The sequence below is a fragment of the Argopecten irradians genome, chromosome 11 (assembly GCF_041381155.1).
Source record: "Argopecten irradians isolate NY chromosome 11, Ai_NY, whole genome shotgun sequence".
Lineage (NCBI taxonomy): Eukaryota > Metazoa > Mollusca > Bivalvia > Pectinida > Pectinidae > Argopecten > Argopecten irradians.
Genome location: NC_091144.1, coordinates 22521682 through 22548404, shown reverse-complemented (window position 1 = coordinate 22548404; position 26723 = coordinate 22521682). Strand labels below are relative to the sequence as shown.

The 26723-nt window shown below is 34.3% G+C and overlaps 1 protein-coding gene across 2 annotated transcripts in view; it reads left to right on the top strand.

Moving 5' to 3' along the window:
• The window catches only part of LOC138335028 (transient receptor potential cation channel subfamily M member 8-like), a 35779-nt gene that overhangs the window by 3249 nt on the left and 5807 nt on the right, over positions 1-26723 (top strand). The window contains exons 5-24 of one of the 2 annotated variants that reach the window (XM_069283928.1): positions 26-198; positions 2789-2962; positions 3417-3614; positions 4141-4315; positions 4584-4749; positions 5457-5592; positions 5866-5932; positions 6405-6655; positions 7972-8210; positions 9420-9563; positions 9851-9992; positions 10220-10297; positions 11937-12080; positions 17409-17540; positions 17861-18106; positions 18815-18989; positions 24316-24481; positions 24851-25029; positions 25466-25598; positions 25981-26149. In XM_069283928.1, coding sequence (XP_069140029.1) covers positions 26-198; positions 2789-2962; positions 3417-3614; positions 4141-4315; positions 4584-4749; positions 5457-5592; positions 5866-5932; positions 6405-6655; positions 7972-8210; positions 9420-9563; positions 9851-9992; positions 10220-10297; positions 11937-12080; positions 17409-17540; positions 17861-18106; positions 18815-18989; positions 24316-24481; positions 24851-25029; positions 25466-25598; positions 25981-26149 — 3287 coding nt within the window. Of the gene's footprint in view, positions 1-25; positions 199-2788; positions 2963-3416; positions 3615-4140; positions 4316-4583; positions 4750-5456; positions 5593-5865; positions 5933-6404; positions 6656-7971; positions 8211-9419; positions 9564-9850; positions 9993-10219; positions 10298-11720; positions 11865-11936; positions 12081-17408; positions 17541-17860; positions 18107-18814; positions 18990-24315; positions 24482-24850; positions 25030-25465; positions 25599-25980; positions 26150-26723 lie in introns of both variants that reach the window. The other variant, XM_069283927.1, reaches the window with a different exon arrangement.

Genomic DNA, 26723 nt, shown 5'->3' with positions numbered 1-26723 from the left:
CAAGCCTTTTGTACATTCTTTACAGAATTGAAGCCATACGTAGCCGTAGATAAAGGAAATAACGACATGCCAGACATGAAGGACCTTCCCTCGGTCAGCTGGAACGCAGACACTGCAATACGTTCTAGTGCAACAACGTCATTTGGAAAAATCAGCTTTGTCAACGTAGATGCCATGGGAGGACAAAAACCTGCTAAGGTAAATATGACTTATAAGCTGTAGAAAAGAAAATAAAGCTTCAAACAAAATTCTTACTGACATGAAATGCTCTAATCTTTTTCAACTGGAATCAGTGATCAACTTTTTGCTTTAAACAATTCTTTAGAATTACAAAGTGGCCAAGGGATCTGATGAAGTGCTTGTAGTCATGCTGAGATAAAGGGCTCCCATGTTTGTTCAAATGAATAACCTTGACCTTTATTCAAGACCACAGGTTATGGATTAGGATTTTAAAATTCTTTAAACAACTTCTTGTCAATAACTAATTAAGAAACCTAGAACCTAAACTAGGAAATAGCTATAAGTTTAAATTCATTCAAATGAACAACGATGATCTTAATTCAAGGTCAAAGAAATCATATAACCTATAGTAGTTTTAATAATTTCCTGTCAATGATGAACATACCTAGATACCTGATATCTTACTTGTAACATATTGGGTTTTAAGGATAACAAACTATGTTTATTCAAATGCTTGACCTTGACCTAATTTATTCAAAGTTGCAGGGTTTAAATAATCTAAAATCTTTGGATGACTTCTTATCAATAACAATGCGGCCAAAGAACTTTATATTGAATATGACACTGTAGCACTCTGGGATAAAGTTCTTCAAAGTTTGTTCAGTTAAGTGAAATTGATCATCATTTAAAATTACTTGGTTCAAACATGGAAAAATATGTAATTGTTTATTTTTAGGTCACCTGAGACGAAGTCTCAAGTGACCTATTCTAATCGCCTTTTGTCCGCGTCGTCGTCCGTTGTCCGTCGTGCGTCGTGCGTCGTATGTCCGTAAACAATTTACATTTTTGACTTCTTCTCCAAAACTGCTGAAGCAATTTCAATGAAATTTTGCACAAACCTTCTAAGGCATAAGGCCAATCAAAATTGTGAATTATATGGTCCCCACTCCCCAGGTGGCTGTGGGAGGGGCCAAAAGGGGTAAAATTGAGTAAAATTTCAAAAATCTTCTTCTTTACTCACAGATGTGGTAGAATCAAATACTCTTCATAGATAGAAAGGTCTTAAGGCCCTTTATAAAAATTGTGAATTATATGACCCTGGGGTCCCTAGTTTCCCCCTGGGGAGGGGGTTAGTTTACTATAGTTTATATTGAAAAAACACATTTTTGCGCATTATTTGGTCATTTGTAATAGGAAATGAGTCAAATGTTGTCAGAATTATCAGTATGAGATGGCCATTTAATCCTATTAACAAATTTTCTATGACTGACCCCCAGGGGCCTTAGGGGCGGGGTCAAAAGGGGTCAAATAGGCTAAAATTTCAAAAATCTTCTGAAATTCTGGAAATGGAAGAATCAAATACTTTTCATAAATAAAAAGGTCTTAAGGTCCTTTACAAAAATTGTGAGTTATATGACCCTTGGGTCTCGCGTTTCCCCCTGGGGAGGGGGTCAAGTTTACTATAGTTTATATAGGGAAAACACATTTATGAGCATTTTTTGCTCAATTTTCATTGGAAACGAGTCAAACTTGGTTAGAATTATTAGCCTGAGATAGCATTTTAATATCATATCCATATTGGTCCAGGCCGACCCCCTGGGGGCAGAGGGGCGGGGCCAAAAAAGGTAAAATAGGCTAAAACTTCAAAAATATTCTTTTAAAATTCTGGAAATGGTATAATCAAATACACTTTATAGATGAAAAGGTCTTAAAGTTTGTTTATAAAAATTGTAAATTATATGACCATGGGGTCTCCTGTTTCCCCTTGGGGAGGGGGTCAAGTTTACTATAGTTTATATAGGAAAAACACATTAATGAGCATTTTTTGCTCAATTTTCATAGGAAATGAGTCAAACTTGGTTAGAATTATTAGCCTGAGATAGCATTTTAATATCATATCCACATTGGTCCTGGCCGACCCGCTGGGGCAGAGGGACGGGGCTGAAAAAGGGTCAAATAGGCTAAACTTCAAAAATCTTCTAAAATTCTGGATATAGTAGAATCAAATAATTAAAGATAGAAAGGTATTAAGGTGTTTTATAAAAATTGTGAATTATATGACCTTGGGGTCCCACTTTACCCCCTGGGGAGGGGTCAAGTTTACTTTATAATTAGTTTATATAGGAAAAACATTTTTGTGAACATTATTTGCCCAATTTTCTTAGGAAATTAGTCAAACTTGATAAGAATTATTAGCCTAAGATATAGCATTTTAACATCCATATCCGTCCTCGATGACCCCCTGGGGGACCAGAGGGGCAGGACCAAACAGGGTCAAAATGATTAAAATTTCAAAAAATACCTCTAAATTCACAGGCTTGATGGAAGCAAATACTCTTCATAGTCTAAAAAGTCAAATTTATAAATCACTGACCAACTTCAAGGCCCAGCATATAGTGTTTATATGTCTTTAATTTGTTTCATTATTTGTTTCATTATATATTCTAACTCAGGTGACCGTTAAGCCCCATTGTCCTCTTGTTTTAAGTCTTATACCTATATGAACCATGATCACCAGGTAGTGGACGAGCAATTCTGGCCTATTGAGTACTTATTACATGGGATCATATTAGAATTACATGTTCAATTGGTGTATTTGCTGTTTCAGTATGTAAGACTAGCACCTGAAGACTCAATAGACCACCTTATTGAGCTGATGGAAGTCCATTGGAAGATCAATCAGCCCAAACTTCCTAATTTGGTCATATCGGTGATTGGAGGTGCAAAGAACTGTAAACTGGATGGTCACATTCGTGAGAAGTTTTCTACAGGATTGATAAAGGTAAGACTAAAATTCACATCTCCATTTATAACAGGGGAGATAACTCCATTCATAGCAAGGGAAACAACTCCATGCATAACAGGAGAGATAACTCTGTTCATAACAACAAAGGAAATAACTCCATTTATAATAGGGGAGACAACTCCATTCATAACAGGGGAGAAAAATTCATTTATAACAGGAGAGACAACACCATTCAGAACATGGGAGACAACTCCATTCAGAACAAATGAGATATGTAAAAAAAAAGATAGAAATAAAATGAAATTAAAAGTAATAATAAAGATGAATTATGAGATGTAATTATTGTAGAAGACAAATTTTTTTTGAGCTGCAGTGGTCAAGTGGTTAGAAATTCTGAAACATTAACACTAACTGTCCACCTTTGGTTTTCATGATTTAGCTTTATGGTTCTTACTATGTTTTTTATTGTTGCTAATCCTTTTGATTATAGGCCGCCAAGACAACAGATGCCTGGTTAATCACATCAGGATTTAACATGGGTGTGATGAAGTATGTTGGAATGGCTGTTAAAGATGGACAGTCCTTCACCTGGAATAACGACAGAATGGCCCACGTCCTTCGCTGTATCGGTATCGCACCTTGGGGCTATGTCAACCATCGTCAGGTGCTGGAGAGCCCCGACAGTCAGGTGAGGATCAATAGAAGTTTGTTGAGACTGTGTGTATTATCATAGGGAATGACTGAATCAATCATTGTAAAAAGAGTTATTTGAGGTGTGGAAATTTTTATTTACTCATTAAATCTTTGTGAATGCATTTATAAGTGTGCATATACCTGAGAGTGCAATCATTGAGATGCACAAAAATTATGCCATAAAAAGTGTAAAAGCCAATGGACATTTTGTACATAATGGCAAAAACATCCACATGCAAAAATTATCCATGTTTAAGGTAAACCATGTTCATGGCCAATTACGAAATAATGGTTACATTAAGGATTGGGATCATATAAACTTTGGTATCTCTCTGTAATATAATTACACATTGTCACTCATTGTCATGAACTCAATACCTATTTAATTGTTACTATCATTCTGATATGTCAGAGTTACTTCCCTTCATTTCACTCAATCAGTGACAGCATGAAACAAAGGGAAGTAACTCTGATAGGTCAGACTGTGTTACTTTATATATATGGCATTCTATTTTACCTAGGGCCTCTACAATGCAGAGTATAAGACAAGCAATATCATCCTTCATGGTCAGCCCGTCCCTCTGAACGCCAACCACACACATTTCGTTTTTGTCGATGATGGCTTCCGTAATAGATACGGTGGTGTCGCAGCATTTCGTGCAAAGTTTGAAAATCGAGTACAGCAGCCAAGAGAAGGTAAGACTGGTATTACAAATTATGGTAGCTTTTTGCAGTTTGGAGTTTTCTGATTAAATGTTTTAGACAAATTCAAAATGTTTATTCATTAATATGTTCATTTAACACTCAAATATTGTTCCCATTATTAAAGTTAACTGGTTTGGGCATACCTCTTCTTCAGAGATAATCATATTCCTGTCTTTAGAACAGCCTCATGTATTGTGTTAACCTGGAAATCTGAGCATACTTTTAACGATAAGGACTGACTATTTATTCATGGTTACAGAGGGAGGTTTGGGTATACCTGTTGTACTAGTTGTGGTAGAAGGTGGAACAGATGCTATCGACGACGCCAAAAATTCCCTCCAACAAAACATTCCTGTAGTTGTGTGTGCTGGGACAGGCCGAGCAGCAGACATTCTTAGTTATGCATACCAACATTACAATTCAGGGTAAGTTTTATTAATGCTCAGTACCGTACAATAGAGGAAAGTTCTATGTTATGATATATTTGTTTGTTATCTATCTTGCAATTACGATTGTTTCTAATAGGCTTGTCAGTTTAATATTTTGTGATTAAATCATGAAACAGCTATTTCAAAATACAGTCAAACCTGTCTATAAAGAGCCATCCACCCCCTCGAAGGGTCACATTCAAACCTGTATAAAAAGACCACCCAAGGGACCAAGAAAAATGGTCTTTATACCCAATTGGTCTTTAAACACAAATCAATTTGTTGAAATTGATTATTTGGGATCATAAGAATGTGGTCTTATTAAGTAGGTGGTCTTTATACAGAGGTCACAGGTCACTAAAGCAGTAGAAGCATGAGGATCTTCAAATATTATTGAACACTTTTGCTAATTCCTGCAAGATCAAATGTTGAAACATCAAGTCAACTTAAAATCAAAGATTATCCAGTTTAGAACATCTTCTATTGATTGTACAAACTGTGTTTGAATATGTTGTTTAATACATCTGCCTAGGATTGTTGAATACTGAACTATTATGAAATAGCTAAAACTATAGCAAAATCTACACTAACAGATGGAATATCTGGTGTTATTTTTCATTCATTATTCATTATATCATTCATCTTGTGTAGATTTTACTAAATTGTTATTAATGAAATAAATATTTAAAAAAAATATATTTCAGAAAATTGACGAAAGAACACAAACTGAAAAGAAAAATACAAGAAGCTTATGGAGCAAAATGGAAAGAGGAAGAAATAGAAGAGAAAACAGAACCCATATTGAACAAAATAAAATTATGCCTGCAGAAAAAAGATTTGGTAATTACTGGTATTTTATCATTATCTGAAGCATGATAAGTAATTTGTTACAAATGTTGAATTTAATTAAATTAAATTTTTGTATGCTGGAAAATATAATTCAATTTAATTCCTCATGAAATGATGCTAATTTTTTGTAAGATTGAATATTTATTATCAGATTTAAGAAACAGCTTAAACCACTTCCTACTAAATATAAGTTAGTTTAAAACACATTTGAGCTTGTTATTTTTGTTAATGAGTTAATATTTTATAATATTTCTTTTGAATTAGATGGTAAACTTTAGTATGAATAAGAACGAGGATTTGGATCTAGCTATCTTGTCTTGCTTATTGAAAGGTAAGAATATTGTATTGTTATAATTCCATTGTTTTACTTGTATTTATAGAATTGAGGTACAGTTTGTATCTTTAGGACACAGTACATGTACTACATAAGTATCAGTTGTTCATTTAATACCTTGTGAAATTTAATTCTCAGAAATCGCTGTTTTACATATCACATCCTATCCAGAGAATGATACTTTTAAGGCTTCAAAATTGATTAATGAAAACTAATTCCCAGGGGATTGATTCTAAATAGAAAATTGTAAAATTTTACACCTACAAAATTGAGCAACTATGTGTATACAGTATAAGCAAATCTAGCTTCTAAATAGTCTTGAAAAGAATTGTATTGAGAGATGTTCTAACCGTTTACCTATTCACCGCACTACAATTATGTAGCATTGTATTAACTTAATATTGTAACAGTTCATAACTTAGAGAAATCGTATATTTGTTGCATATAGATTTTAATTTATACATTGCAGCTAAATCTGGAGAAGCGACTGAGAAGGAACGCTTGAACCAGCTACGTCTTGCCCTGACTTGGGACAGAGTAGACATTGCTCAGGAAGACATTTTCCGTGAGGATTGTATTTGGACTCCTGGGAGTTTGGATGATATCCTGATGGACGCCATTTTCATGGAGCGTGTGGAATTTGTACATCTTATTCTACAGCAAGGAGTTGTGATGAAAGAGTTCCTTACCAAAGGCCGACTGACTGATCTTTATAAAAGGGTAACTATAATGTTTACACAATATCTTTGTTTTCATTGATAATGCTATTGGTGTATCCTTGGTAACTGTCCTTTTATGGTCCTAGCTCCTGATGCCTTTTATATGACCTTTGCTATTGGTGTCTCCTTGGTAACTGTCCTTTTATGGTCCTGGCTTCTGATGCCTCTTATATGACTTTAGCTATTGTTGTCTCCTTGATAACTGCCCTTTTGTGGTCCTAGCTCCTGATGCCTTTTATATGACCTTGGCTATTGGTGTCTCTTTGGTAACTGTCCTTTTATGGTCCTGGCTTCTGATGCCTTTTATATGACCTTTGCTATTGGTGTCTCCTTGGTAACTGTCCTTTTATAGTCCTGGCTTCTGATGCCTTTTATATGACCTTTGCTATTGGTGTCTCCTTGGTAACTGTCCTTTTATGGTCCTGGCTTCTGATGCCTTTTATATGACCTTTGCTATTGGTGTCTCCTTGATAACTGTCCTTTTATGGTCCTGGCTTCTGATGCCTTTTATATGACCTTTGCTATTGGTGTCTCCTTGGTAACTGTCCTTTTATGGTCCTGGCTTCTGATGCCTCTTATATGACCTTGGCTATTGGTGTCTCCTTGACAACTGCCCTTTTGTGGTCCTAGCTCCTGATGCCTTTTATATGACCTTTGCTATTGGTGTCTCCTTGGTAACTGTCCTTTTATGGTCCTGGCTTCTGATGTCTCTTATATGACCTTGGCTATTGGTGTCTCCTTGATAACTGCCCTTTTATGGTCCTAGCTCCTGATGCCTTTTATATGACCTTGGCTATTGGTGTCTCTTTGGTAACTGTCCTTTTATGGTCCTGGCTTCTGATGCCTCTTATATGACCTTGGCTATTGGCGTCTCTTTGGTAACTGTCCTCATATGGTCTTGACTATTGGTATCATTTGACATACAATGTCCATGTATGAATCTCTATATGATCATGATACCATGCTATGATTCCAGTTAATTGGCTCTACACATAGATCTAAAGTTATTATTTTGAATAGCCTTTTCCATTTTTTGTGCAATAATTAGCTAGGGCAACTAGATGACTGGAAAGTGTATTCTTAACTTGTTTAATTATTAATGTTTCTAAAAGATCTTTGCTTTTGTTTGACTATATTTATATACATGTAGTAAATAAAACACCAGTCTAATTAAAGATTATGACTATAATTATTATTATGTGTATTATGTTGCTTCTGCTCATGATTGCCTTAATTTCGCTTTGAATATATCAAAAGTTTTAATCGATTAAAAGAATTCTCACATATGTTTATATTCTATGTGTTTTATAATGACAGGCATTGGCAACAAAGAAAGCTGACGTAGTACACCTGAGGAGAATTGCGGTGAGGCATGGTATCTACAGAAGTAATGAAGAATTCACAATCCAAAGTGTTAAGCTATTGATGGAAAAACTCATGGACAAGTACTCAGAAAATTTCCAGGACCCTCCACCGTCAAAAAGTCAGACCGACGATAACATGTTGTGCTCATACCCATATAAGGAAATTTTGATCTGGTCTGTTCTTCTTCTTAAGTAAGTCTTCATCTTGTTTCTCTTGATTCATGATCATGATTTATGTGATTTGTAACCTGGATTATATCAATCCTTTACTAGTCACTGGATATTTGTGGATACTAGTTTCTGCTTATTTATAGCTTGCTTCTTGAAGATGGGGAGCTTTTGGTGTGACCCTGGCATCTGTCTAAGCATTTATTTGTTAAGGTTTTGTTACAAGTTGTAAAATGCTGTTATCCTTTGGTTTAGTTTTATTAGTTTAACCTCCTATTAACAGCCAGGGTCATTTAAGGACATGCCAGGTTTGTTGGTGGAGGGAGCCGGAGTACCCAGAGAAAAACCACCGGCCAGTGGTCAGTACCTGACAACTGCCCCTCATGGGATTTTAACTCATGACCCAGAGGTGGAGGGGTTGTGGTAATATGTCGGGACATCTTAACCACTCGGCCACTGCAGCCCCGTGCTGTTATCCATAACAACTGACATTTATTTAAGGTCAATTGCCACTTTTTAGCTCGCCTATTCAAAGAATAGGGGGAGCTAATGTTGTCACCCCGACATCGGCATCGGCGTCAGCGTTGTCGTCCCATTTCACGTTAAAGTTTTGAGCAAGTTTCTGTTTTGTCAATTGTTTAAGCTTAAGTCATCATAAATGTTTATGATTTTATTTTCCTAATGTGTATGGATGCTGAACGTGATAATAAAACCAATTTGGGGCCCTTTTGGGGGTTTTTGAGTCTGTTAATTTGTCATATTTCCATGTTAAAGTTTTTGAGCAAGTTTCTATTTTGTCAATTGTTTAAGCATAAGTCATCATAAATGTTTATGATTTTATTTTCCTAATGTGTATGGATGCTGAAGTGATAATACAACCAATTTGGGGTCCTTTAGGGGTTTTTGAGTCTGTTAATTTGTCATATTTCCATGTTTAAATAGTAAATACTTGAACATCAACTTCTGAATAGGCGAGCTTTGCTGTTCTCCAACAGCTCTTGTTCTGAAAATTGTTCTTCCAGTAATTGCTTTGTATCGCAGCTTGTATTGGCATGGAATTGGTATTAACGTTTCATTGGAAGGAGAGGCGAATGTATTTTGATATTGTGTAATTTGTGGAGAAATGGATTAGTCTAATCAATTAAATAATGCCAATATTTAAATGGAAGGAATATACTTAATGCCATAATTGAGGTTTTTGAGTGTAATATTGTACTATTTTGGAAATTTCAGACAGAAGATGGCCAAATTTGCTTGGGAGATGGGTGGAGAGCCAGTGACTTCAGCCATAGCTGTATCTCGTATGTATGGCAGTATGGCCACCTACATCAACCGTAACGAGCAGGCCCTCAAAGAGAAGATTCTGGAGCACAAGGAGTGAGTAGTTGTTGAGAATAGAACATGCAATATTTGTTAACATTTCTTTCGAATACAGTCACATACAAATGGCATGCATTTACATCGGTCTCTCAATAAAGTTTATTATTCTTGCAGACAAACTTTTATATCCAAAATATTGGAGTAAAAATTACTGTTTTACGTAATTATTGATATAAAAGGATAAAAAATTTGCATATCATGACATCAAATCTTACATAAATGTATTGAAAAAAGATGTTTACTTTTAAATGTGTAATGGAGATAACTGTTGTGTTATTTTTCAGTGAGTTTGAGAAACTGGCCGTGGAGGTTTTGGATGAATGCCATGTGAAGGACCACGAGAAAGCCATGATGTTGGTTGAGAGATGTTCTCCAACCTGGAGTGATATGAGCAGTCTGTCCATGGCCGCTTCCGCCTATGATAGGGTTAGTGTAAACGTTGTGATTTCTATTTAGAAGATAAGGGATATTTTTCATGAGCTGGATTGAGCTGGTTTTTCATAAGAGATAAAATTGAAAATGTTTGTTAGACATAAAATGCTCCCACCTGAGGACAGGTGAGGCCTGGACTGGGCAAAAATATTGTTAACATAACTTGGATGTCTGGTAAGATTGAATTAATATGTTTTCAACTGTCTCAAATTATTTTCTAGGCATACCTGGCTTCTGTTGCTTGTCAGAACTCCATCAGTATCACATGGAAACGAGGCATTGTATCACCATGGCAACGGGTATGTTGATTATATATTGGTGAAATGTAAACCCCATTGTTTTGCTGTTATGTGAAATATATTTCAAATAGTAAAGATTTTAAAAATAAGTATTTTTATAAATATGGATAATTATTCAAAAGCTGTACCAGAGTTGTAAAGTTTATGTGTTTACTTGCATGCAGTTGAATTCCTCAATGTTCTTGTATTTCAAAAATGTCAGATTCTTGGGATAACACGACTGAACACGGCTGTCGATTTACATATGTTTGCTCTTGTTATTAAGTTGTGAATTGAAATATGTATACTGTAGAATTTTTTCTTGTGTAATCAATTTATTCCTTAATATTTATATATTTAGTTCCTTGTGTAATAAGTTTATTCCTTAATATTTATATAATTACAAATGTAGTTTCATTTTGAATAACAGATAAATCTTCCATATACACTGGACAACTGATGTTGAACCACCCAGCCCAGTCAAATTCTTATACTGGAATTAGCATTTCTGTCTGTCTGTCTGTCTGTTTGTCTGTCCATACAAAAATATTGTCCAAACAACTCCTGTTTTAAACTACTGGGTCAATTTATCTATAAATTGACAATTCATTTCCTTCAATAACTGTTACCATGGAAACATAGTAGAGGAACATTTGGTTGCCAGGTTTTCATATAAGAAGTAGTATTGGGGTAATACATGTAGTTAGCCATTGGCTTACAGTTCTAGTTGAATAAGGAAAGTCATTGAGATTTTGTAAAATAATACTTTCCCTGTGAACAGGTTGATTTCATTTAAGCTTATATTCAAAGATGTAGAACTATATGGTGTGTAAATGTTTTCTTCCGACATTGTCTCTTTCTCTGTCTGTCCCCTCTTAACTTCTGTCATATCTATACAGTAACTTCACGCTGTGGCTATATTGTTTCTGAGTGCTAAAAATAGGAGGGATGGGTGAGGGGTATTTTTCTGTGTGTTATAGACCATTCTATTGTTCTGTTTTATGTTCTGAATTTTCTTTTCTCTTTCTACTGCACATAAGAGTTCCTAAAATGTATAAAACCTCATTCATTTATTACAAAAGGTATATATATATATGTAATGGACAAAATGGATACATTTATACATGTAGTTGAAATACATTTGTAGTTGACTGAAATATTCTTCATGAATAAACAAGGGATTCTGTGTTTAAGTAGAACACAGAAAATGCCTTTACAAAAAATTGATGCCTTTACAAAAAATTGAAAGAAATTAAAGTTAATGTCAAATCTCTGGTATAAGTAAATAAAGTTTAAAAAAAAAACAAAAAACTATGAATAACTGCTTAAAAGTAGAAATAGCCCTTAGTTACAGAGTTGTGACAAACTGCATGTGTGTACATGTCTACCCCAGTGATATATTTTGGTACAACACATACCTTAACGAACTAACTGTTTTTGTCAGGTCGTTCCTGTGGTGTTATTTCCATTTCTGTTGTTGTTTCCACGTCTCCTGGAGCTCCACCTCCTCGGAGAGGACAAACTAACTTTCTTACACAGAGTGACAACCTTCTTCACGGCTCCTATTACTAAATTTGCCTACTTCTCCGTAAGTATTTTACGATTACAAATATTCATGAATCATTTCATTTATTCCGTTGCTTTGGTGTCATTTCCCTAGGTGCTTGTGTGTTTGTTTATGCCATTCATGCTGATGCATCCCCGGTATATGGAGATGAGTTATATGGGAGAGCTTGGCTTCAACCTTAGACAGAAGATCACAACATTTTACACTGCACCCATTACAAAGTTTGCCAATCATACGGTAGGTCATGGCACAAGTCCTCTTCACTGTTCTGGTTGATTTGGGATTTCTCCTTCATATTGTGGCACAACCTCCAGGAACATAACTAGCTATTAACTAGCTGCAATATTGTAGCTCAAAAGACTTTTAGACAGATAATGATGTCGTCTTTAGAGCTACAATTGGTGCCTATTACTGCTAATGGAGCAAAGAAATTATTATGCAAACCATTATAAAACGTTTGCATGCATTTTATCTTTTTTGTTTTATATCGCTTACCTACTAGACAATAAAACTGAACCGTATAAAATATCAAATTCTCAGCTAGACATTATTTTTTTACATATACATATGAAGGCCTTTCTGAAGAGAATATATACCGGAAGTCTTCAAATTATGAATTTGACGTCTTGTGAGCGGTACAGTTGATATTTAGAATGTTAGTTATGTTTTTTTAGGATAACAACATTATGTAAATCCTTGTATACGCATGAAATAATCGGAAACCTACAACAAAGTATAGAAAATTGTGCCCGAGTGATTTTCGGAGGCGCTGCTCCACTACGACACATAGGGACCAATTCGTACCCGGCCGAAAGGTATAGTAGGCCGGGTACGTATATTCGTTCTAGCTATTAACATCATCAACATTTGTTTAACACTTCATTATCTTTGTTGTGACACAATCTAAATGAATGTAAGACCATGTATTTAGCATCAGTATTTGTGACAACATCAAAATTTTAGCCATTCCATTCATTTGTATTTGTGGCACAAATCAAAAGAATTCTAATATGTGGTGTAATGTTGTATTAACATTTTGCTGTGGACCTGCGATAATCCAGATGCTGATAGTTCAGAAAACCAACAATCTGGGTGGAAATATCAAGGAATGGATTTTATTTATCTAGCAATCCGGAAAGTTTGTAATCAGGACTGTTTGGTCTAGTTACCCAAGTGTTTGGATTATCAAGAGTCTACTATACTCACTGATTATTTCAGTTCACATGCATTAAAGTAAAGAGAAGGAATGTATGTTGCAACAATCAACACATTTTTTTGCAATTGGAAAATATCTGTAATGGAAATACATTTGACACCATAATGTATGTGTGGGTTGAGAAGTACACCATTTATATTTGACATACATTCCTTCACGTGATTGTGTGTTGTAATGTTTTTATCACTCTGTTCTATCACAAGAGGAACCTTGTGTGTTTTAAGTCTTAAGTTATAATTTCTGAAATGAAAAAAAAAAAAAAAAAATGAATAACATATACATGTAATTTGAACCTAAAATTTCTTTGTGGTAACTTTATCTTATCTACAATTCACACTCAATATTGAATTTGACTAATTATGTATTTCTTCAAAAATAGCTGTACATTATGTGAGAAATACTGTTAAATTTTTATTTTTGACATGAAATTGTACTACGACAGCTTGTTTACCACTTCAATATCTGACCATTTCTCAAAGCAAAATGATTAAAAAAAAACTTAAAATGATAAACGTATAAGGTACCTCTTGCACTAGTACACTAGAATTATGTTGTACAACTGTACTATTAGGTATGTAGATGGTTGGATATAATGATATTTTGGTGATATTTTGCTTCATATGTTTTGTTTATATAATTTTCATAATGCATGATGGTCTCCATGTCTTCTACAGTGAACATGTTTATAATTGCGCAATTTGCATGTGTAAACATTTCACACTGTTATCATTTTTGTTATAAATGGATCTATTATTATTTGCAACTTAGTTTCATATACTACATAATTTTACATTGGGGGATAATCCTGGATTTTTGCGATAAAAAGTGTGTAAAATTTCCATTCGCATAAATTTCCATTTCTGAATTATATCCTTTCATGTATTATGGTTTTCGTTGGTTAATTTTATTCACCATTTATTTCTGGTAGTCACCATATCATATCTCAACATATAGATCTCTATTCATGTGTTTTCTCTTTTAGCAGAACTAATTGTTAAAAAAACAGTATTAACAAGTCAATATTTCCTAGATGTATAACTTATGACTTATTTCTGGATACAAATCTTTTAAGAATTAGTAAAATTTCATTTATAGAGTTCTTCTAGTAAAATCAAACATTAATTTTCAATTTACTGTGATAGGAAATAAAGAAGCAATAAAATTCTTTACATACACTGTATGATTGGAGGTATAATGTGATCAGATATAAACTGAAGGAACATATCCTAAAATATATTTTTATTTCTCTCTGAAAATCAATGCTGAGTCACAGTGAGCATTTGCATTGTTATCAAATTATAGTGAAAATCGCTTTGGACTTATACAAAGGCAAAAATTCTCTTTCGACCCATTTCAAAACAGAATTCTCTTTAGACTTATTTCAAAGCAAAATATTCACTTTTCAATTTGGACTTATTACTGTTAAAACCTATGTTTACCAATGTATTGGATGGTTATATTGACTATGTTGTAGTTGTTGTATTGGATGGTTATATTGACTATGTTGTAGTTGTTGTATTGGATGGTTATATTTACTATGTTGTAGTTGATGTATTGGATGGTTATATTGACTATGTTGTAGTTGATGTATTGGATGGTTATATTGACTATGTTGTAGTTGATGTATTGGATGGTTATATTGACTATGTTGTAGTTGATGTATTGGATGGTTTATATTTACTATGTTGTAGTTGATGTATTGGATGGTTATATTGACTATGTTGTAGTTGATGTATTGGATGGTTATATTGACTATGTTGTAGTTGATGTATTGGATGGTTATATTGACTATGTTGTAGTTGATGTATTGGATGGTTATATTGACTATGTTGTAGTTGTTGTATTGGATGGTTATATTGACTATGTTGTAGTTGATGTATTGGATGGTTATATTGACTATGTTGTAGTTGATGTATTGGATGGTTATATTGACTATGTTGTAGTTGATGTATTGGATGGTTATATTGACTATGTTGTAGTTGTATTGGATGGTTTTATTGACTATGTTGTAGTAGTATTGGATGGTTTTATTGACTATGTTGTAGTTGATGTATTGGATGGTTATATTGACTATGTTGTAGTTGATGTATTGGATGGTTATATTGACTATGTTGTAGTTGTATTGGATGGTTTTATTGACTATGTTGTAGTTGATGTATTGGATGGTTATATTGACTATGTTGTAGTTGTTGTATTGGATGGTTATATTGACTATGTTGTAGTTGTTGTATTTGATGGTTATATTGACTATGTTGTAGTAGTATTGGATGGTTATATTGACTATGTTGTAGTTGTTGTATTGGATGGTTATATTGACTATGTTGTAGTTGATGTATTGGATGGTTATATTGACTATGTTGTAGTTGTTGTATTGGATGGTTATATTGACTATGTTGTAGTTGTTGTATTGGATGGTTATATTGACTATGTTGTAGTTGATGTATTGGATGGTTATATTGACTATGTTGTAGTTGTTGTATTGGATGGTTATATTGACTATGTTGTAGTTATATTGGATGGTTATATTGACTATGTTGTAGTTGTTGTATTTGATGGTTATATTGACTATGTTGTAGTAGTATTGGATGGTTATATTGACTATGTTGTAGTTGTTGTATTGGATGGTTATATTGACTATGTTGTAGTTGATGTATTGGATGGTTATATTGACTATGTTGTAGTTGATGTATTGGATGGTTATATTGACTATGTTGTAGTTGTTGTATTGGATGGTTATATTGACTATGTTGTAGTTATATTGGATGGTTATATTGACTATGTTGTAGTTGATGTATTGGATGGTTATATTGACTATGTTGTAGTTGATGTATTGGATGGTTATATTGACTATGTTGTAGTTGTTGTATTGGATGGTTTTATTGACTGTGTTGTAGTTGATGTATTGGATGGTTATATTGACTATGTTTTAGTTGTATTGGATGGTTATATTGACTGTGTTGTAGTTGTTGTATTGGATGGTTATATTGACTATGTTGTAGTTGATGTATTGGATGGTTATATTGACTGTGTTGTAGTTGTTGTATTGGATGGTTATGTTGACTATGTTGTAGTTGATGTATTGGATGGTTATATTGACTGTGTTGTAGTTGTTGTATTGGATGGTTATATTGACTGTGTTGTAGTTGTTGTATTGGATGGTTATATTGACTATGTTGTAGTTGATGTATTGGATGGTTATATTGACTATGTTGTAGTTGATGTATTGGATGGTTATATTGACTATGTTGTAGTTGATGTATTGGATGGTTATATTGACTATGTTGTAGTTGTTGTATTGGATGGTTTTATTGACTGTGTTGTAGTTGATGTATTGGATGGTTATATTGACTATGTTTTAGTTGTATTGGATGGTTATATTGACTGTGTTGTAGTTGTTGTATTGGATGGTTATATTGACTATGTTGTAGTTGATGTATTGGATGGTTATATTGACTGTGTTGTAGTTGTTGTATTGGATGGTTATGTTGACTATGTTGTAGTTGATGTATTGGATGGTTATATTGACTGTGTTGTAGTTGTTGTATTGGATGGTTATATTGACTGTGTTGTAGTTGTTGTATTGGATGGTTATATTGACTGTGTTGTAGTTGTTGTATTGGATGGTTATATTGACTATGTTGTAGTTGTTGTATTGGATGGTTATATTGACTATGTTGTAGTTGTTGTATTGGATGGTTATATTTACTATGTTGTAGTTGATGTATTGGATGGTTATATTGACTATGTTGTAGTTGATGTATTGGATGGTTATATTGACTATGTTGTAGTTGATGTATTGGATGGTTATATTGACTATGTTGTAGTTGTTGTATTGGATGGTTATATTGACTATGTTGTAGTTGTTGTATTTGATGGTTATATTGACTATGTTGTAGTAGTATTGGATGGTTATATTGACTATGTTGTAGTTGTATTGGATGGTTATATTGACTATGTTGTAGTTATATTGGATGGTTATATTGACTATGTTGTAGTTATATTGGATGGTTATATTGACTATGTTGTAGTTGATGTATTGGATGGTTATATTGACTATGTTGTAGTTGTTGTATTGGATGGTTTTATTGACTATGTTGTAGTTGATGTATTGGATGGTTATATTGACTATGTTGTAGTTGTATTGGATGGTTTTATTGACTATGTTGTAGTTGATGTATTGGATGGTTATATTGACTATGTTGTAGTTGTTGTATTGGATGGTTATATTGACTATGTTGTAGTTGTTGTATTTGATGGTTATATTGACTATGTTGTAGTTGATGTATTGGATGGTTATATTGACTATGTTGTAGTTGTTGTATTGGATGGTATTGTTTACTATTTTGTAGTTGATGTACATGGTGTTCCTCATCCTGTTCACCTACATGTTACTGGTAGACTTCGAGGCTCACCGTATCACTCCCTTAGAATGCATATGTATCGCCTGGATCTTCACATTCATGGTCGACGACATCTACACTGTAAGTAACAGAAATTAGGTTCATAGAAAGATGAACAATACCATTACACAAATTACTTTTTTTGCAATACAAAGTGTGTAAAATTTCCACAAAAGATATCTCAATACTGGTTCATAAATGTTCTGAGAGTTTTTCTTGGCCTCAATAACTTTGATACACAACATTATAGCCTTTGATCAAGTTGCAACGTATTTTATTTTCAAGAGATTTTCATTTATGATAAACTTTATTTCATTTCATAGATAGATACAATGTCGCAAAACAACGACATAGGATATCTAATGAAACAAATATGTGATCTTTTTACATTCATTTTTCAGTTGTTGACTTTTCCGTCGCCGACATTTTACGGGAAGTTACGTGACTGGTACGGCTTCCTGAAGTGGCTTGACTTGATCAACTTTATCTTAGCCTTTATCGCCTTCATCATCCACTTCTGGGAGGACTGGTTTGGGGTGACTAAGATCATGTACTGTATCAACGGTGTCATTCTCTACATCAGGATCCTTAAGACCTACACTGCCAATGCTAACCTGGGTCCTAAGATGGTGATGATACAGCGCATGGTACGTTATGTTACGTTTTGTACAGCTATTAAATCATAGGGATATAAGATCTGAGGGTTCCTTTATATATTTGTTATCCATGATACTCCAGGGGTTCTGATCACTTACGATTTCAAGACCCCTGGACTATTTCATAATAAAACTGTAAGCAACAGAACTATCAAAAGAGCCATATAACAGTACACTGTGGTTGACTGTGTGGCTTTGAGGTAGGGCGTCACTTTTTCTGTAGTCTTGAAAGGAATATTTTGCAGGCCTGTAATTGGTCCAGATTTGTTTCTCTGTGCTGCCTTCAGTTTTACTATGAGATAGTCTAGGGGTGTAGAGTTCGTATGTGATCAGAACCCCTGGAGTATTGAGGATGTATACATGTATTAGTATATTTACACTTTGCAATATGTCTTCGTGTGAATTCAGGTGAATTTCAATTTAAAAAAATGGGCGATTTATTTATTTATAAAGATACTTTCCCTGGGTACTTCAAATGGCATATATCTTTGGAAAGTTATTTCACATTTCTCTACTTTTTTACATAGGTCCGTTTTTGCTAGAGTTACGTATTTTGGAATCTTTAGCTAATTGTTTTATAGATAATTTTTCTTAATCGTTATGCTAATAGAAGCTTTACCGTGCATGTTCAGGATAGAGACAGCAATGTGAATAAATAATTTCTGCTGCTTCAATTGAACTTTGACCTTCTATTTTTAGATGGCTGAATTAAGGATGTTTGTGATGGTACTACTGGTATTTCTGCTCGCCTATGGAATATCTAGCCAAGCCCTGTTGTATAAACAGAGACGACCGAGCTGGATCATCCTCAAGGATGTCTTCTATTTCCCATATTGGCAGCTATTCGGAGAAATCTTTCTGGATGACCTGAACAGTAAGCAATTAAGATGATTAGTAATATCTCACAGTTTTGATTTTGTATCCTATAATATTTACAGTCAGTGGTGAATTGATAGTATAAACCCTGTTGATTTCTACCAAAGGCTACTCAACTTTATTTCTCGATAAATTGAGTATGTCACGCGCAATTTGGAGCCTCGGGATGAATTTATGATGGTCCAAATAAGAAACTTTTGGTGTTTTCAGTAACCGAACGTACGTTCGATGAACATGTACATGTATCAAAATAGGTTTGAACACATATACATGTACGTGTGTAAATACAAATGTAGAAAAGTTACATTGTTTGTGTTACTACTGTACCTCTTTGAGCAATGCTTCCGTGCGTATGATAAATAAACAATGTTGTACAATGTACAGTTTTGCACATTCCGATGACGTCGCAATGTTTACATGTTGTGTGTCGGTGAGTCTGTGTTGTTCTCTACAACATGTAGCCTAGATCTACATTTTATTCGTATTCTTAACATCTTTGGTTGTACGCAAATGGATAAGATATGTCAGAACAACATCAGTATTTGAGTTGGATAAGTTTAACCAAAACGACCTAGCACGACAATGCATTTTTGTTCACCTCGTAGGACAGACAAGTCCTGTACGTTATCTAGAATCTACTGTGAATCGGCGAGAGTAGGTCTTACATACACAATGTACGTTTGGGTGTTTCGAAATATCAATGAAACGGAATCCTACAATTGTAGCTTTACAATACTTGTAATAGATACCTCTAATATTTATTGAAGTGTTTGAAACAACAATATAAATATAGCTAACATTTTGAGAGCGGTACAGTAAACGTTTACAGTAGTGGGCCTACCTGTGTTTGTACATGTTCCTCGAAACGACGTCCGATACATTTGAAAATCTCCAAAATCCGGAAATAATGACATGTAAACATCCGTGTATTCAAGAAATTTCAAACGTGAACTGATTAAGTAGAACTCAAGTGATCAACAAAATTGCAAAATTGAAGAAACTCTTTGTTTGTCACACCTCCTTTAACATTGACACAGGCGGTTTGAACCGAAGTAGACAAATGAGGTATCAAAATGATCATGATGATAGAACCATCAAATTCATATCGGGACCATATAATCCAATATATGTAGTGATTTCTACGCAGGAAATGAAAAAAATAGGATTTTAAGCTCAAAAATGATAATTTTTTAGCAAATTTTTCATATTTGGCTTTACGCAGCTATAATTGTTTCCCAACAAGAAACTATTATTCGTAAACAGTTATTTGACCTCTAATCACTCAGTAAAACAATAAAATATATAGAGATACAAAAAAGAATTATTGTTATACCATCATTAAGTTTACAAAACATCACCGGGTGCGTATACTGGGTATATGTTATTTTTCTAACTCCAAACCGCTGACACTACAGTTTCCTGGTGTATTACAAGTTCCTTAAATAAGTTTGACTATTGACGATTTATAAGTAGGAAACATGAATGTAAAGTTGACAGAAAATATCTAGCCTCGGGTAGGACAAGTCACAGTTTCGCTTTATTTCCTATGCATATTATTAGCAAAAATGTCAGATAGTTACCACAATGTCACATATTTCCTTTCACTGGTTCTCAATTATAACCATTATCATTGTGCATGCTTTCCCACCTCACTGCACTATCCTCTGACGTGACTCGGCATGTCTGGTAGGCTGGTTACATGCAGTCCAAATCAGAGTAATCGAGATATCAGTATCTAATTCGTCGAAAGCCAGAGCGTCGTCTTCGATGTCGATGAGATGATGTGACACTACATTACCAGTGGTGTTTCTAGCCTGTCATCTTTCATGGCCCATCCATGGCCAGAGTTTATATCAGGAACAACAGGTTTCAGGGATGTGGGATCTCCTTCAGATTCTAACATATCGTATATGCTGTTTCAGACTTCTCAGGAAATTACACCAGATCCAGATTCTTCGAATGGTGGAATGATTCAAGCACCATTCATCAACCTTGTGGACACTCGTGCGACTATAGATGGCACAGTTGATATCCTCGAGGTCTTTAATGAGGTCATTATATGTTAAATGTTTTTCATTGGTCAGACTTTCCCATGTCCCTTGAAGGTACTGGTTGTGTCGCATCTGGTGTATGCGTGGATACACCATTGAAAACTCTCCAGAAAAAAGTTTTCTACAGTGCTCTCCAGACTTGGCAAAGAGAGGAACTTCACTGTAGACCTCATTTATGACCTCAAATAATTCACCTGTGTCATCTATGGTCACTGAGGGTTCACAAGAATGAGGAATTGTGCTTCATACGAATTAAGGAGATGCAACTCAACCCTTCGCAGAATGTGGCTCTGGTTGTCCTTTTCCATCCTACCGGAGAGGTCTGGAAAACATCATATACGATATGTGAATTCACTAGGTTGAAAACAGGATGAGCTCCAACATCCGCGAACACCGATGTTCTTGATGTTACCCCTCTGGCCATGGACGGTTGAGAAGTTAGAACCACGATGGTAAACCGGTAATGTAATGTCACATCGAGCTCACCAGTCTCATCGACACTCTGGCGAGAAAGCACGCACAAAGATAATGCTTATCATTAAGAACTATTGAAAGAAATATGTGATACTGCAGTAACCATCTGACATTTCCTTACGTTACACACAGACAAATAAAGTTAACAGTGGATGCGCTATTTCTAAAAGAAACAAATTTCGGAAAGTGTCGTGGTATTAACGGAAACAAATGCTTTCTTCAGTTTTAATTTGATACCCTATTAGTTGGCGTTGTGCAGTAAAAATTCATTTTGAGACGCAGCTACTAGTCTACAAACTTTCGAACACGAAAATGGATTTTGTTAGGAAATTGTCAAGTCCCACTTAGATATTAAGCCACCTTAAAATTCAAATGTGTTAAGATATGGATCGTCAATTGCCATTGTTATCTTCAGGAAGTTTCTAAGACATCTCGGAAACTGTAGTGTCAGCGGTTTGGAAAAAACAGCAATCATGTACCCTGTATACGCACTCCGGTGATGTTTTGTAAACCAAATGATGGTATAACAATCATTCTCTTTTGAATTTCTATATATTTTTTGTTGTTGTTGTTTTTACTAATTGATAAGAGGTCAAATAACTGATTACGAATAAATAGTTTCTTGTTGGGAAACAATTACAGCTGCGTAAAGCCAAATATGAAAAATTTGCTAAAAAAAATTATCATTTTTGAGCTTAAAATCCTATTTTTTCATTTCCTGCGTAGAAATCACTACATATATTGGATTATATGGTCCCGATATGAATTTGATGTTCTATCATGATCATTTTGATACTTCATTTGTCTACTTCGGTTGAAAAATGTTAATGCTATGACTATTTTTCAATTGTTAGTGAAATTCGAGATGGCGGCCATCTTGATGACGTCATAACCGGAGCTTATACAATGTTAACATTGTTTTTTTGTTGGTGTTGTTTTTACTGATTGATAAGAGGTCAAATAACTGATTAGAAATAATAGTTTGCTGTTGACAAACATTTTTGCTGCGTCAAGCCAAATATGAAAATTTGCTAAAAAATTACCATTTTTGAGCTTAAAATCCGATTTTTTCATTTCCTGCGTAGAAATAGCTACATATATTGGAATATATGGTCCTGATATGTATTTGTTGTTCTATTGTGGTCATTTTGATGCCTCATTTGTCTTCTTCGGTTGAAAAATGTTAATGTTATGACTATTTTTCAATCTTTAGTGAAATACGAGATGGCGGCCATCTTGATGACGTCATAACCGGAAGTTCATCCCAGTTTATACAATGTTACCTCTCGATTTCGTTATCAGTGGGTCACAAAATTGAAGAAACTCTTTGTTTGTCACACCTCCTTGACACAGGCGGTTTGAATCGGACGCCGCGTCACAACTACGTTAAATATCCTGCCACGTTATGAATTGTGTAAGCGTGTGTAATAATACTAAGCAAACGATTAAAACCAAACTGCTTTGCACCATGGTGTTTTTAACAACAGATAAATAAAATGATTTATAGTTCCATACCGGGAACACCCAAGATATATGCTTCATCAGACGGAACTCATTTTATTGGCATGTTCATTGATAAATTGGCGGGAATTTCCGTCACTTCAAGTACTAGTGGCTGTTCCAAATGCCTGTCGGAACCAAACGATATAATTCAATTTTAGTCTTATAAATGCCATAAACACTATTAAGGGTAAATTTTGAGCTATGAAAATAATAGTTAAGACTGTCAATATAAGGATTAAAGTCTCTTTCTGGTGGTTCTATCGAAGAATAAAGTTGAGTAGGGTATCGATATTTGTTTCATGGACCGCTTCGCGGTCCATTCCAAATATCGATACCCTACTCAACTTTATCCTTCGATAGAACCACCAGAAAGAGACTTTAATCCTTAATAAATGATTTTATTTTGGTACTCAAGTTGTATAAAAGGTTACACAATGAGTGGTTGTTGGATATGGAATTTATTCCACACGAGTGAGTTTTTTTTGTAACTTTTACAAAATATTAAAAAATATCATTAAAGTTATTTTTTCAAGGTTACATAAAATATTACACTCTTTGTCGGACTATGAAAAAACAAGCACATGGCAGAGCCATGCCGTTTACTTCCCGCCAAATAATTATCAAGCTACTGTAATCAAGTTCAAGTCCGTTTCAGACTACTTTACTCTACCAAACTCACCAGTATTAAGATCCTTTTCCTTCAAACAAGTTACACAAATTATTATACTTCACATAAAAACGTCACGTTTTTGACACATGCAACAACAGTGGCACATACTGTACGCTTTCCAACAGCAGTTTTGAGGTCAGGCGGCCATCACAACAATACATTTTAGTGTGACGTCACTCGATTATTGATGATGTTGACAAATTAGGACGTTGCACTGAGAAATAAGTAGTTCAGTCAAAGTTCACCTTGTCAGCCAATCAGAACCTGTGTGGCATAAACAAATTGTAAACAGCTGCATCGTTTATCTGATACCCTGAGAGTTGAATAACAGCGCCTATTGTGGAAGAAACAATACTAATGTGCTGTGAATTCATACTCCTTTTTAAAACAAAACAAAAGACTGATTTTCAAAACAGCATAACTATGAATCAGAGAAATTCCTTTATCAAATCAAAGACACATTCTTTACTCAAAACAAAGAAGTTAAAGTTATTTATGGAAAACAAAAACACATTAGTTCTTTACGGAAATCAATGTTATTTATGGAAATCGGTATGTATAAAGTACATGCAGAAACAACATTTTATGAAGAAGATGACAGTATTTGTGTTATCTGTGTTTCACAGCTGATTCTGACTGTGTGGAGGCTGCTCGTGCAATCAACGATACAGCGAAGGCTGCCGCAGAAGAATTGTATTGTCTACAGAACCACTGGCTTGTCTACTTCCTCTTGGCCGCTTACCTCATGGTGGGAAACGTCCTCCTTCTCAACCTCCTTATTGCCATCTTCAGGTATAAATATAATCTTTGATTTTAAGTGTCCATTGTATCATTATTTCATGGAAAATATGTCTATCATATCACTGGAATGTACTGGAAAGAATGTTCTTAGATGCATACTTACATGTATGATGTTTTCCTTTCTTGGTAGTAATCACTTATACATTTTTGAATAACCATTTTATTGTAAAAAGTAAATGTTGCCATGCCTAATTATCATTGAAGAAAAAATGGGATCCCAAAAAAAATAGCCATATTTAAAACTGAAGAAGATCGCACAATTCTGATTATTTAGCTTGTAGTGGAATTTCTTGTTGACATCTTGTACCTTTCTACCTAGGATCCAATATGATATTACAAGATTGATTTTTTTTATTTCAGTCACGTTTTCGACACTATTGAGGAGAACTCTATCGAGATTTGGAAGTACCAGATGTATTTCCTGACAATGGAGTTTGATAACAAGACAGCGTTTGTGCCGCCGTTTAGCATCTTTGCCCATGTCTACCTTATATTTAAGTGGTTCTTCCGGCACACTTGTTGTAAAAAGGGCATCAAAGGTAAATATGTTTATCAAAATTGATTCTTACTCATGACATTAGTCATAACTTTTTTAACATCTGACCATAGCCTATTGCCAAGAAATTGTCAGGACATCTGGACATCTGGACATCTATTGCCAACAAATATGAATAACATCTTGAACATATGACCATATCTGATGTTATTGCCAATAATCTTCATAACATCTAGAACATCATGCTATAACTTATGCTGTTGCCAACAAAAAGGATTGGGGAATGTTTGGTAGGAAGTTTTCTATTTATTGAAAATGATTGTGAAGTTAATTTAGATTAGCTGCATCAGTGTATAAGCCCCACTCTCGATTTCTAAGTAAAACAGGTGCAAATTGTTCCCTGTCAAATATGATTAATGATATGTGACTTTAATTATACAAGATTGCAATGTTATGGCATGTATCTTTATTGTTTACAGGTGTACAGTTTACTAAAAGACATCTAGAATACCTTCAATTATTTGAGAAAGAAGAGATGACAAACCTGTTGCGAAGGAAGAAGGCCAAAGATAAGGAGACAATTGAAACCAAGATAAACCTTCTCCAGAAAAGGTATGTGATTATTGTAATGCCTTGTATCTAGTTAATTTAACAAATGCATATGTTTCTCTGTTCAAAGAGACAGCACTCTAGCTTAAGTTATTTAAAGCAATCAGAAAAGGAACAGAACAATCTTCTAACATTTGGAGTGAAGTCCAGATAGTATTTTTGTTCATTAGGTAGAATTGAAGTATATGTAGAGCTATTATTTGAAATCAAATTATTTACAAAACATTGTGCTACTAGTGTGTCTTTTGAGAAAAATGTCATTTCTTCAGATCATCAAAGAAAGTAAAAGATTGAACAGACAATGTCTATTTTAGCTATAGCTCTCTCTCTCTCTCAAAATATCAATCTCTGCTTTGTGATATTATTGTGTGTTTATCCTCTGTAGGAATGAGGAGCTTTTCAAGGTGCTGGAGGAGGATTTCTTCCCTGAACTTGGCGGAATGGAGGATCACCATAGAATTTACCTAGAGACAACGTGCTTCCCACCAGCAGAGAAACAGCCAGAACCAACGTTTATCAAAGAGGATACTAAAGAAACTCTTGTCCTACCAGAGGTTAGTTGTGTCATAATCTCTACATAGATTGTCATCGTGAATTGATTCATTTATAAATCCTTTGCGTTTGAAATTTCTGTTTTGGAATTTCCTTTAGTACTGGTATTTCTTTTAGAGAAAAAAGTCTTATAGATCTGTTTCATGACCATGATTTCTTGTGTTAAGAACGCTCTTTGATAGCAAAAATATTTTAAGTTGAATACATAATCATTTTAAATAAAAAAATTGTTGTATTGTTGTATTTTATTCACAGTATTTACCATTCATTGTTAAAAATGAAATTTATTTGATTTCTTCATTTAAATACCAGCATTGTATAATTACTGTATTCTAACGGCCATAAACCCCTCAATAACCTAGAAATAAATGTTGCTATTTGAGGAAGGGGTCTACCGAATGTAGGCTTAAGTTTTGTTTTACATAGTACCCCAGATTTGGATTTTCAACAAGCATAAAATGAAGAGGCACTATTTCGCTGGTAATTTGTTTTTGTGTTATTATCCATCGTTTACCATTTTGAAATAAATGGTCTCTTCTTTATTTAAAATCAGTTCAATTGATTTATTTTTTATTA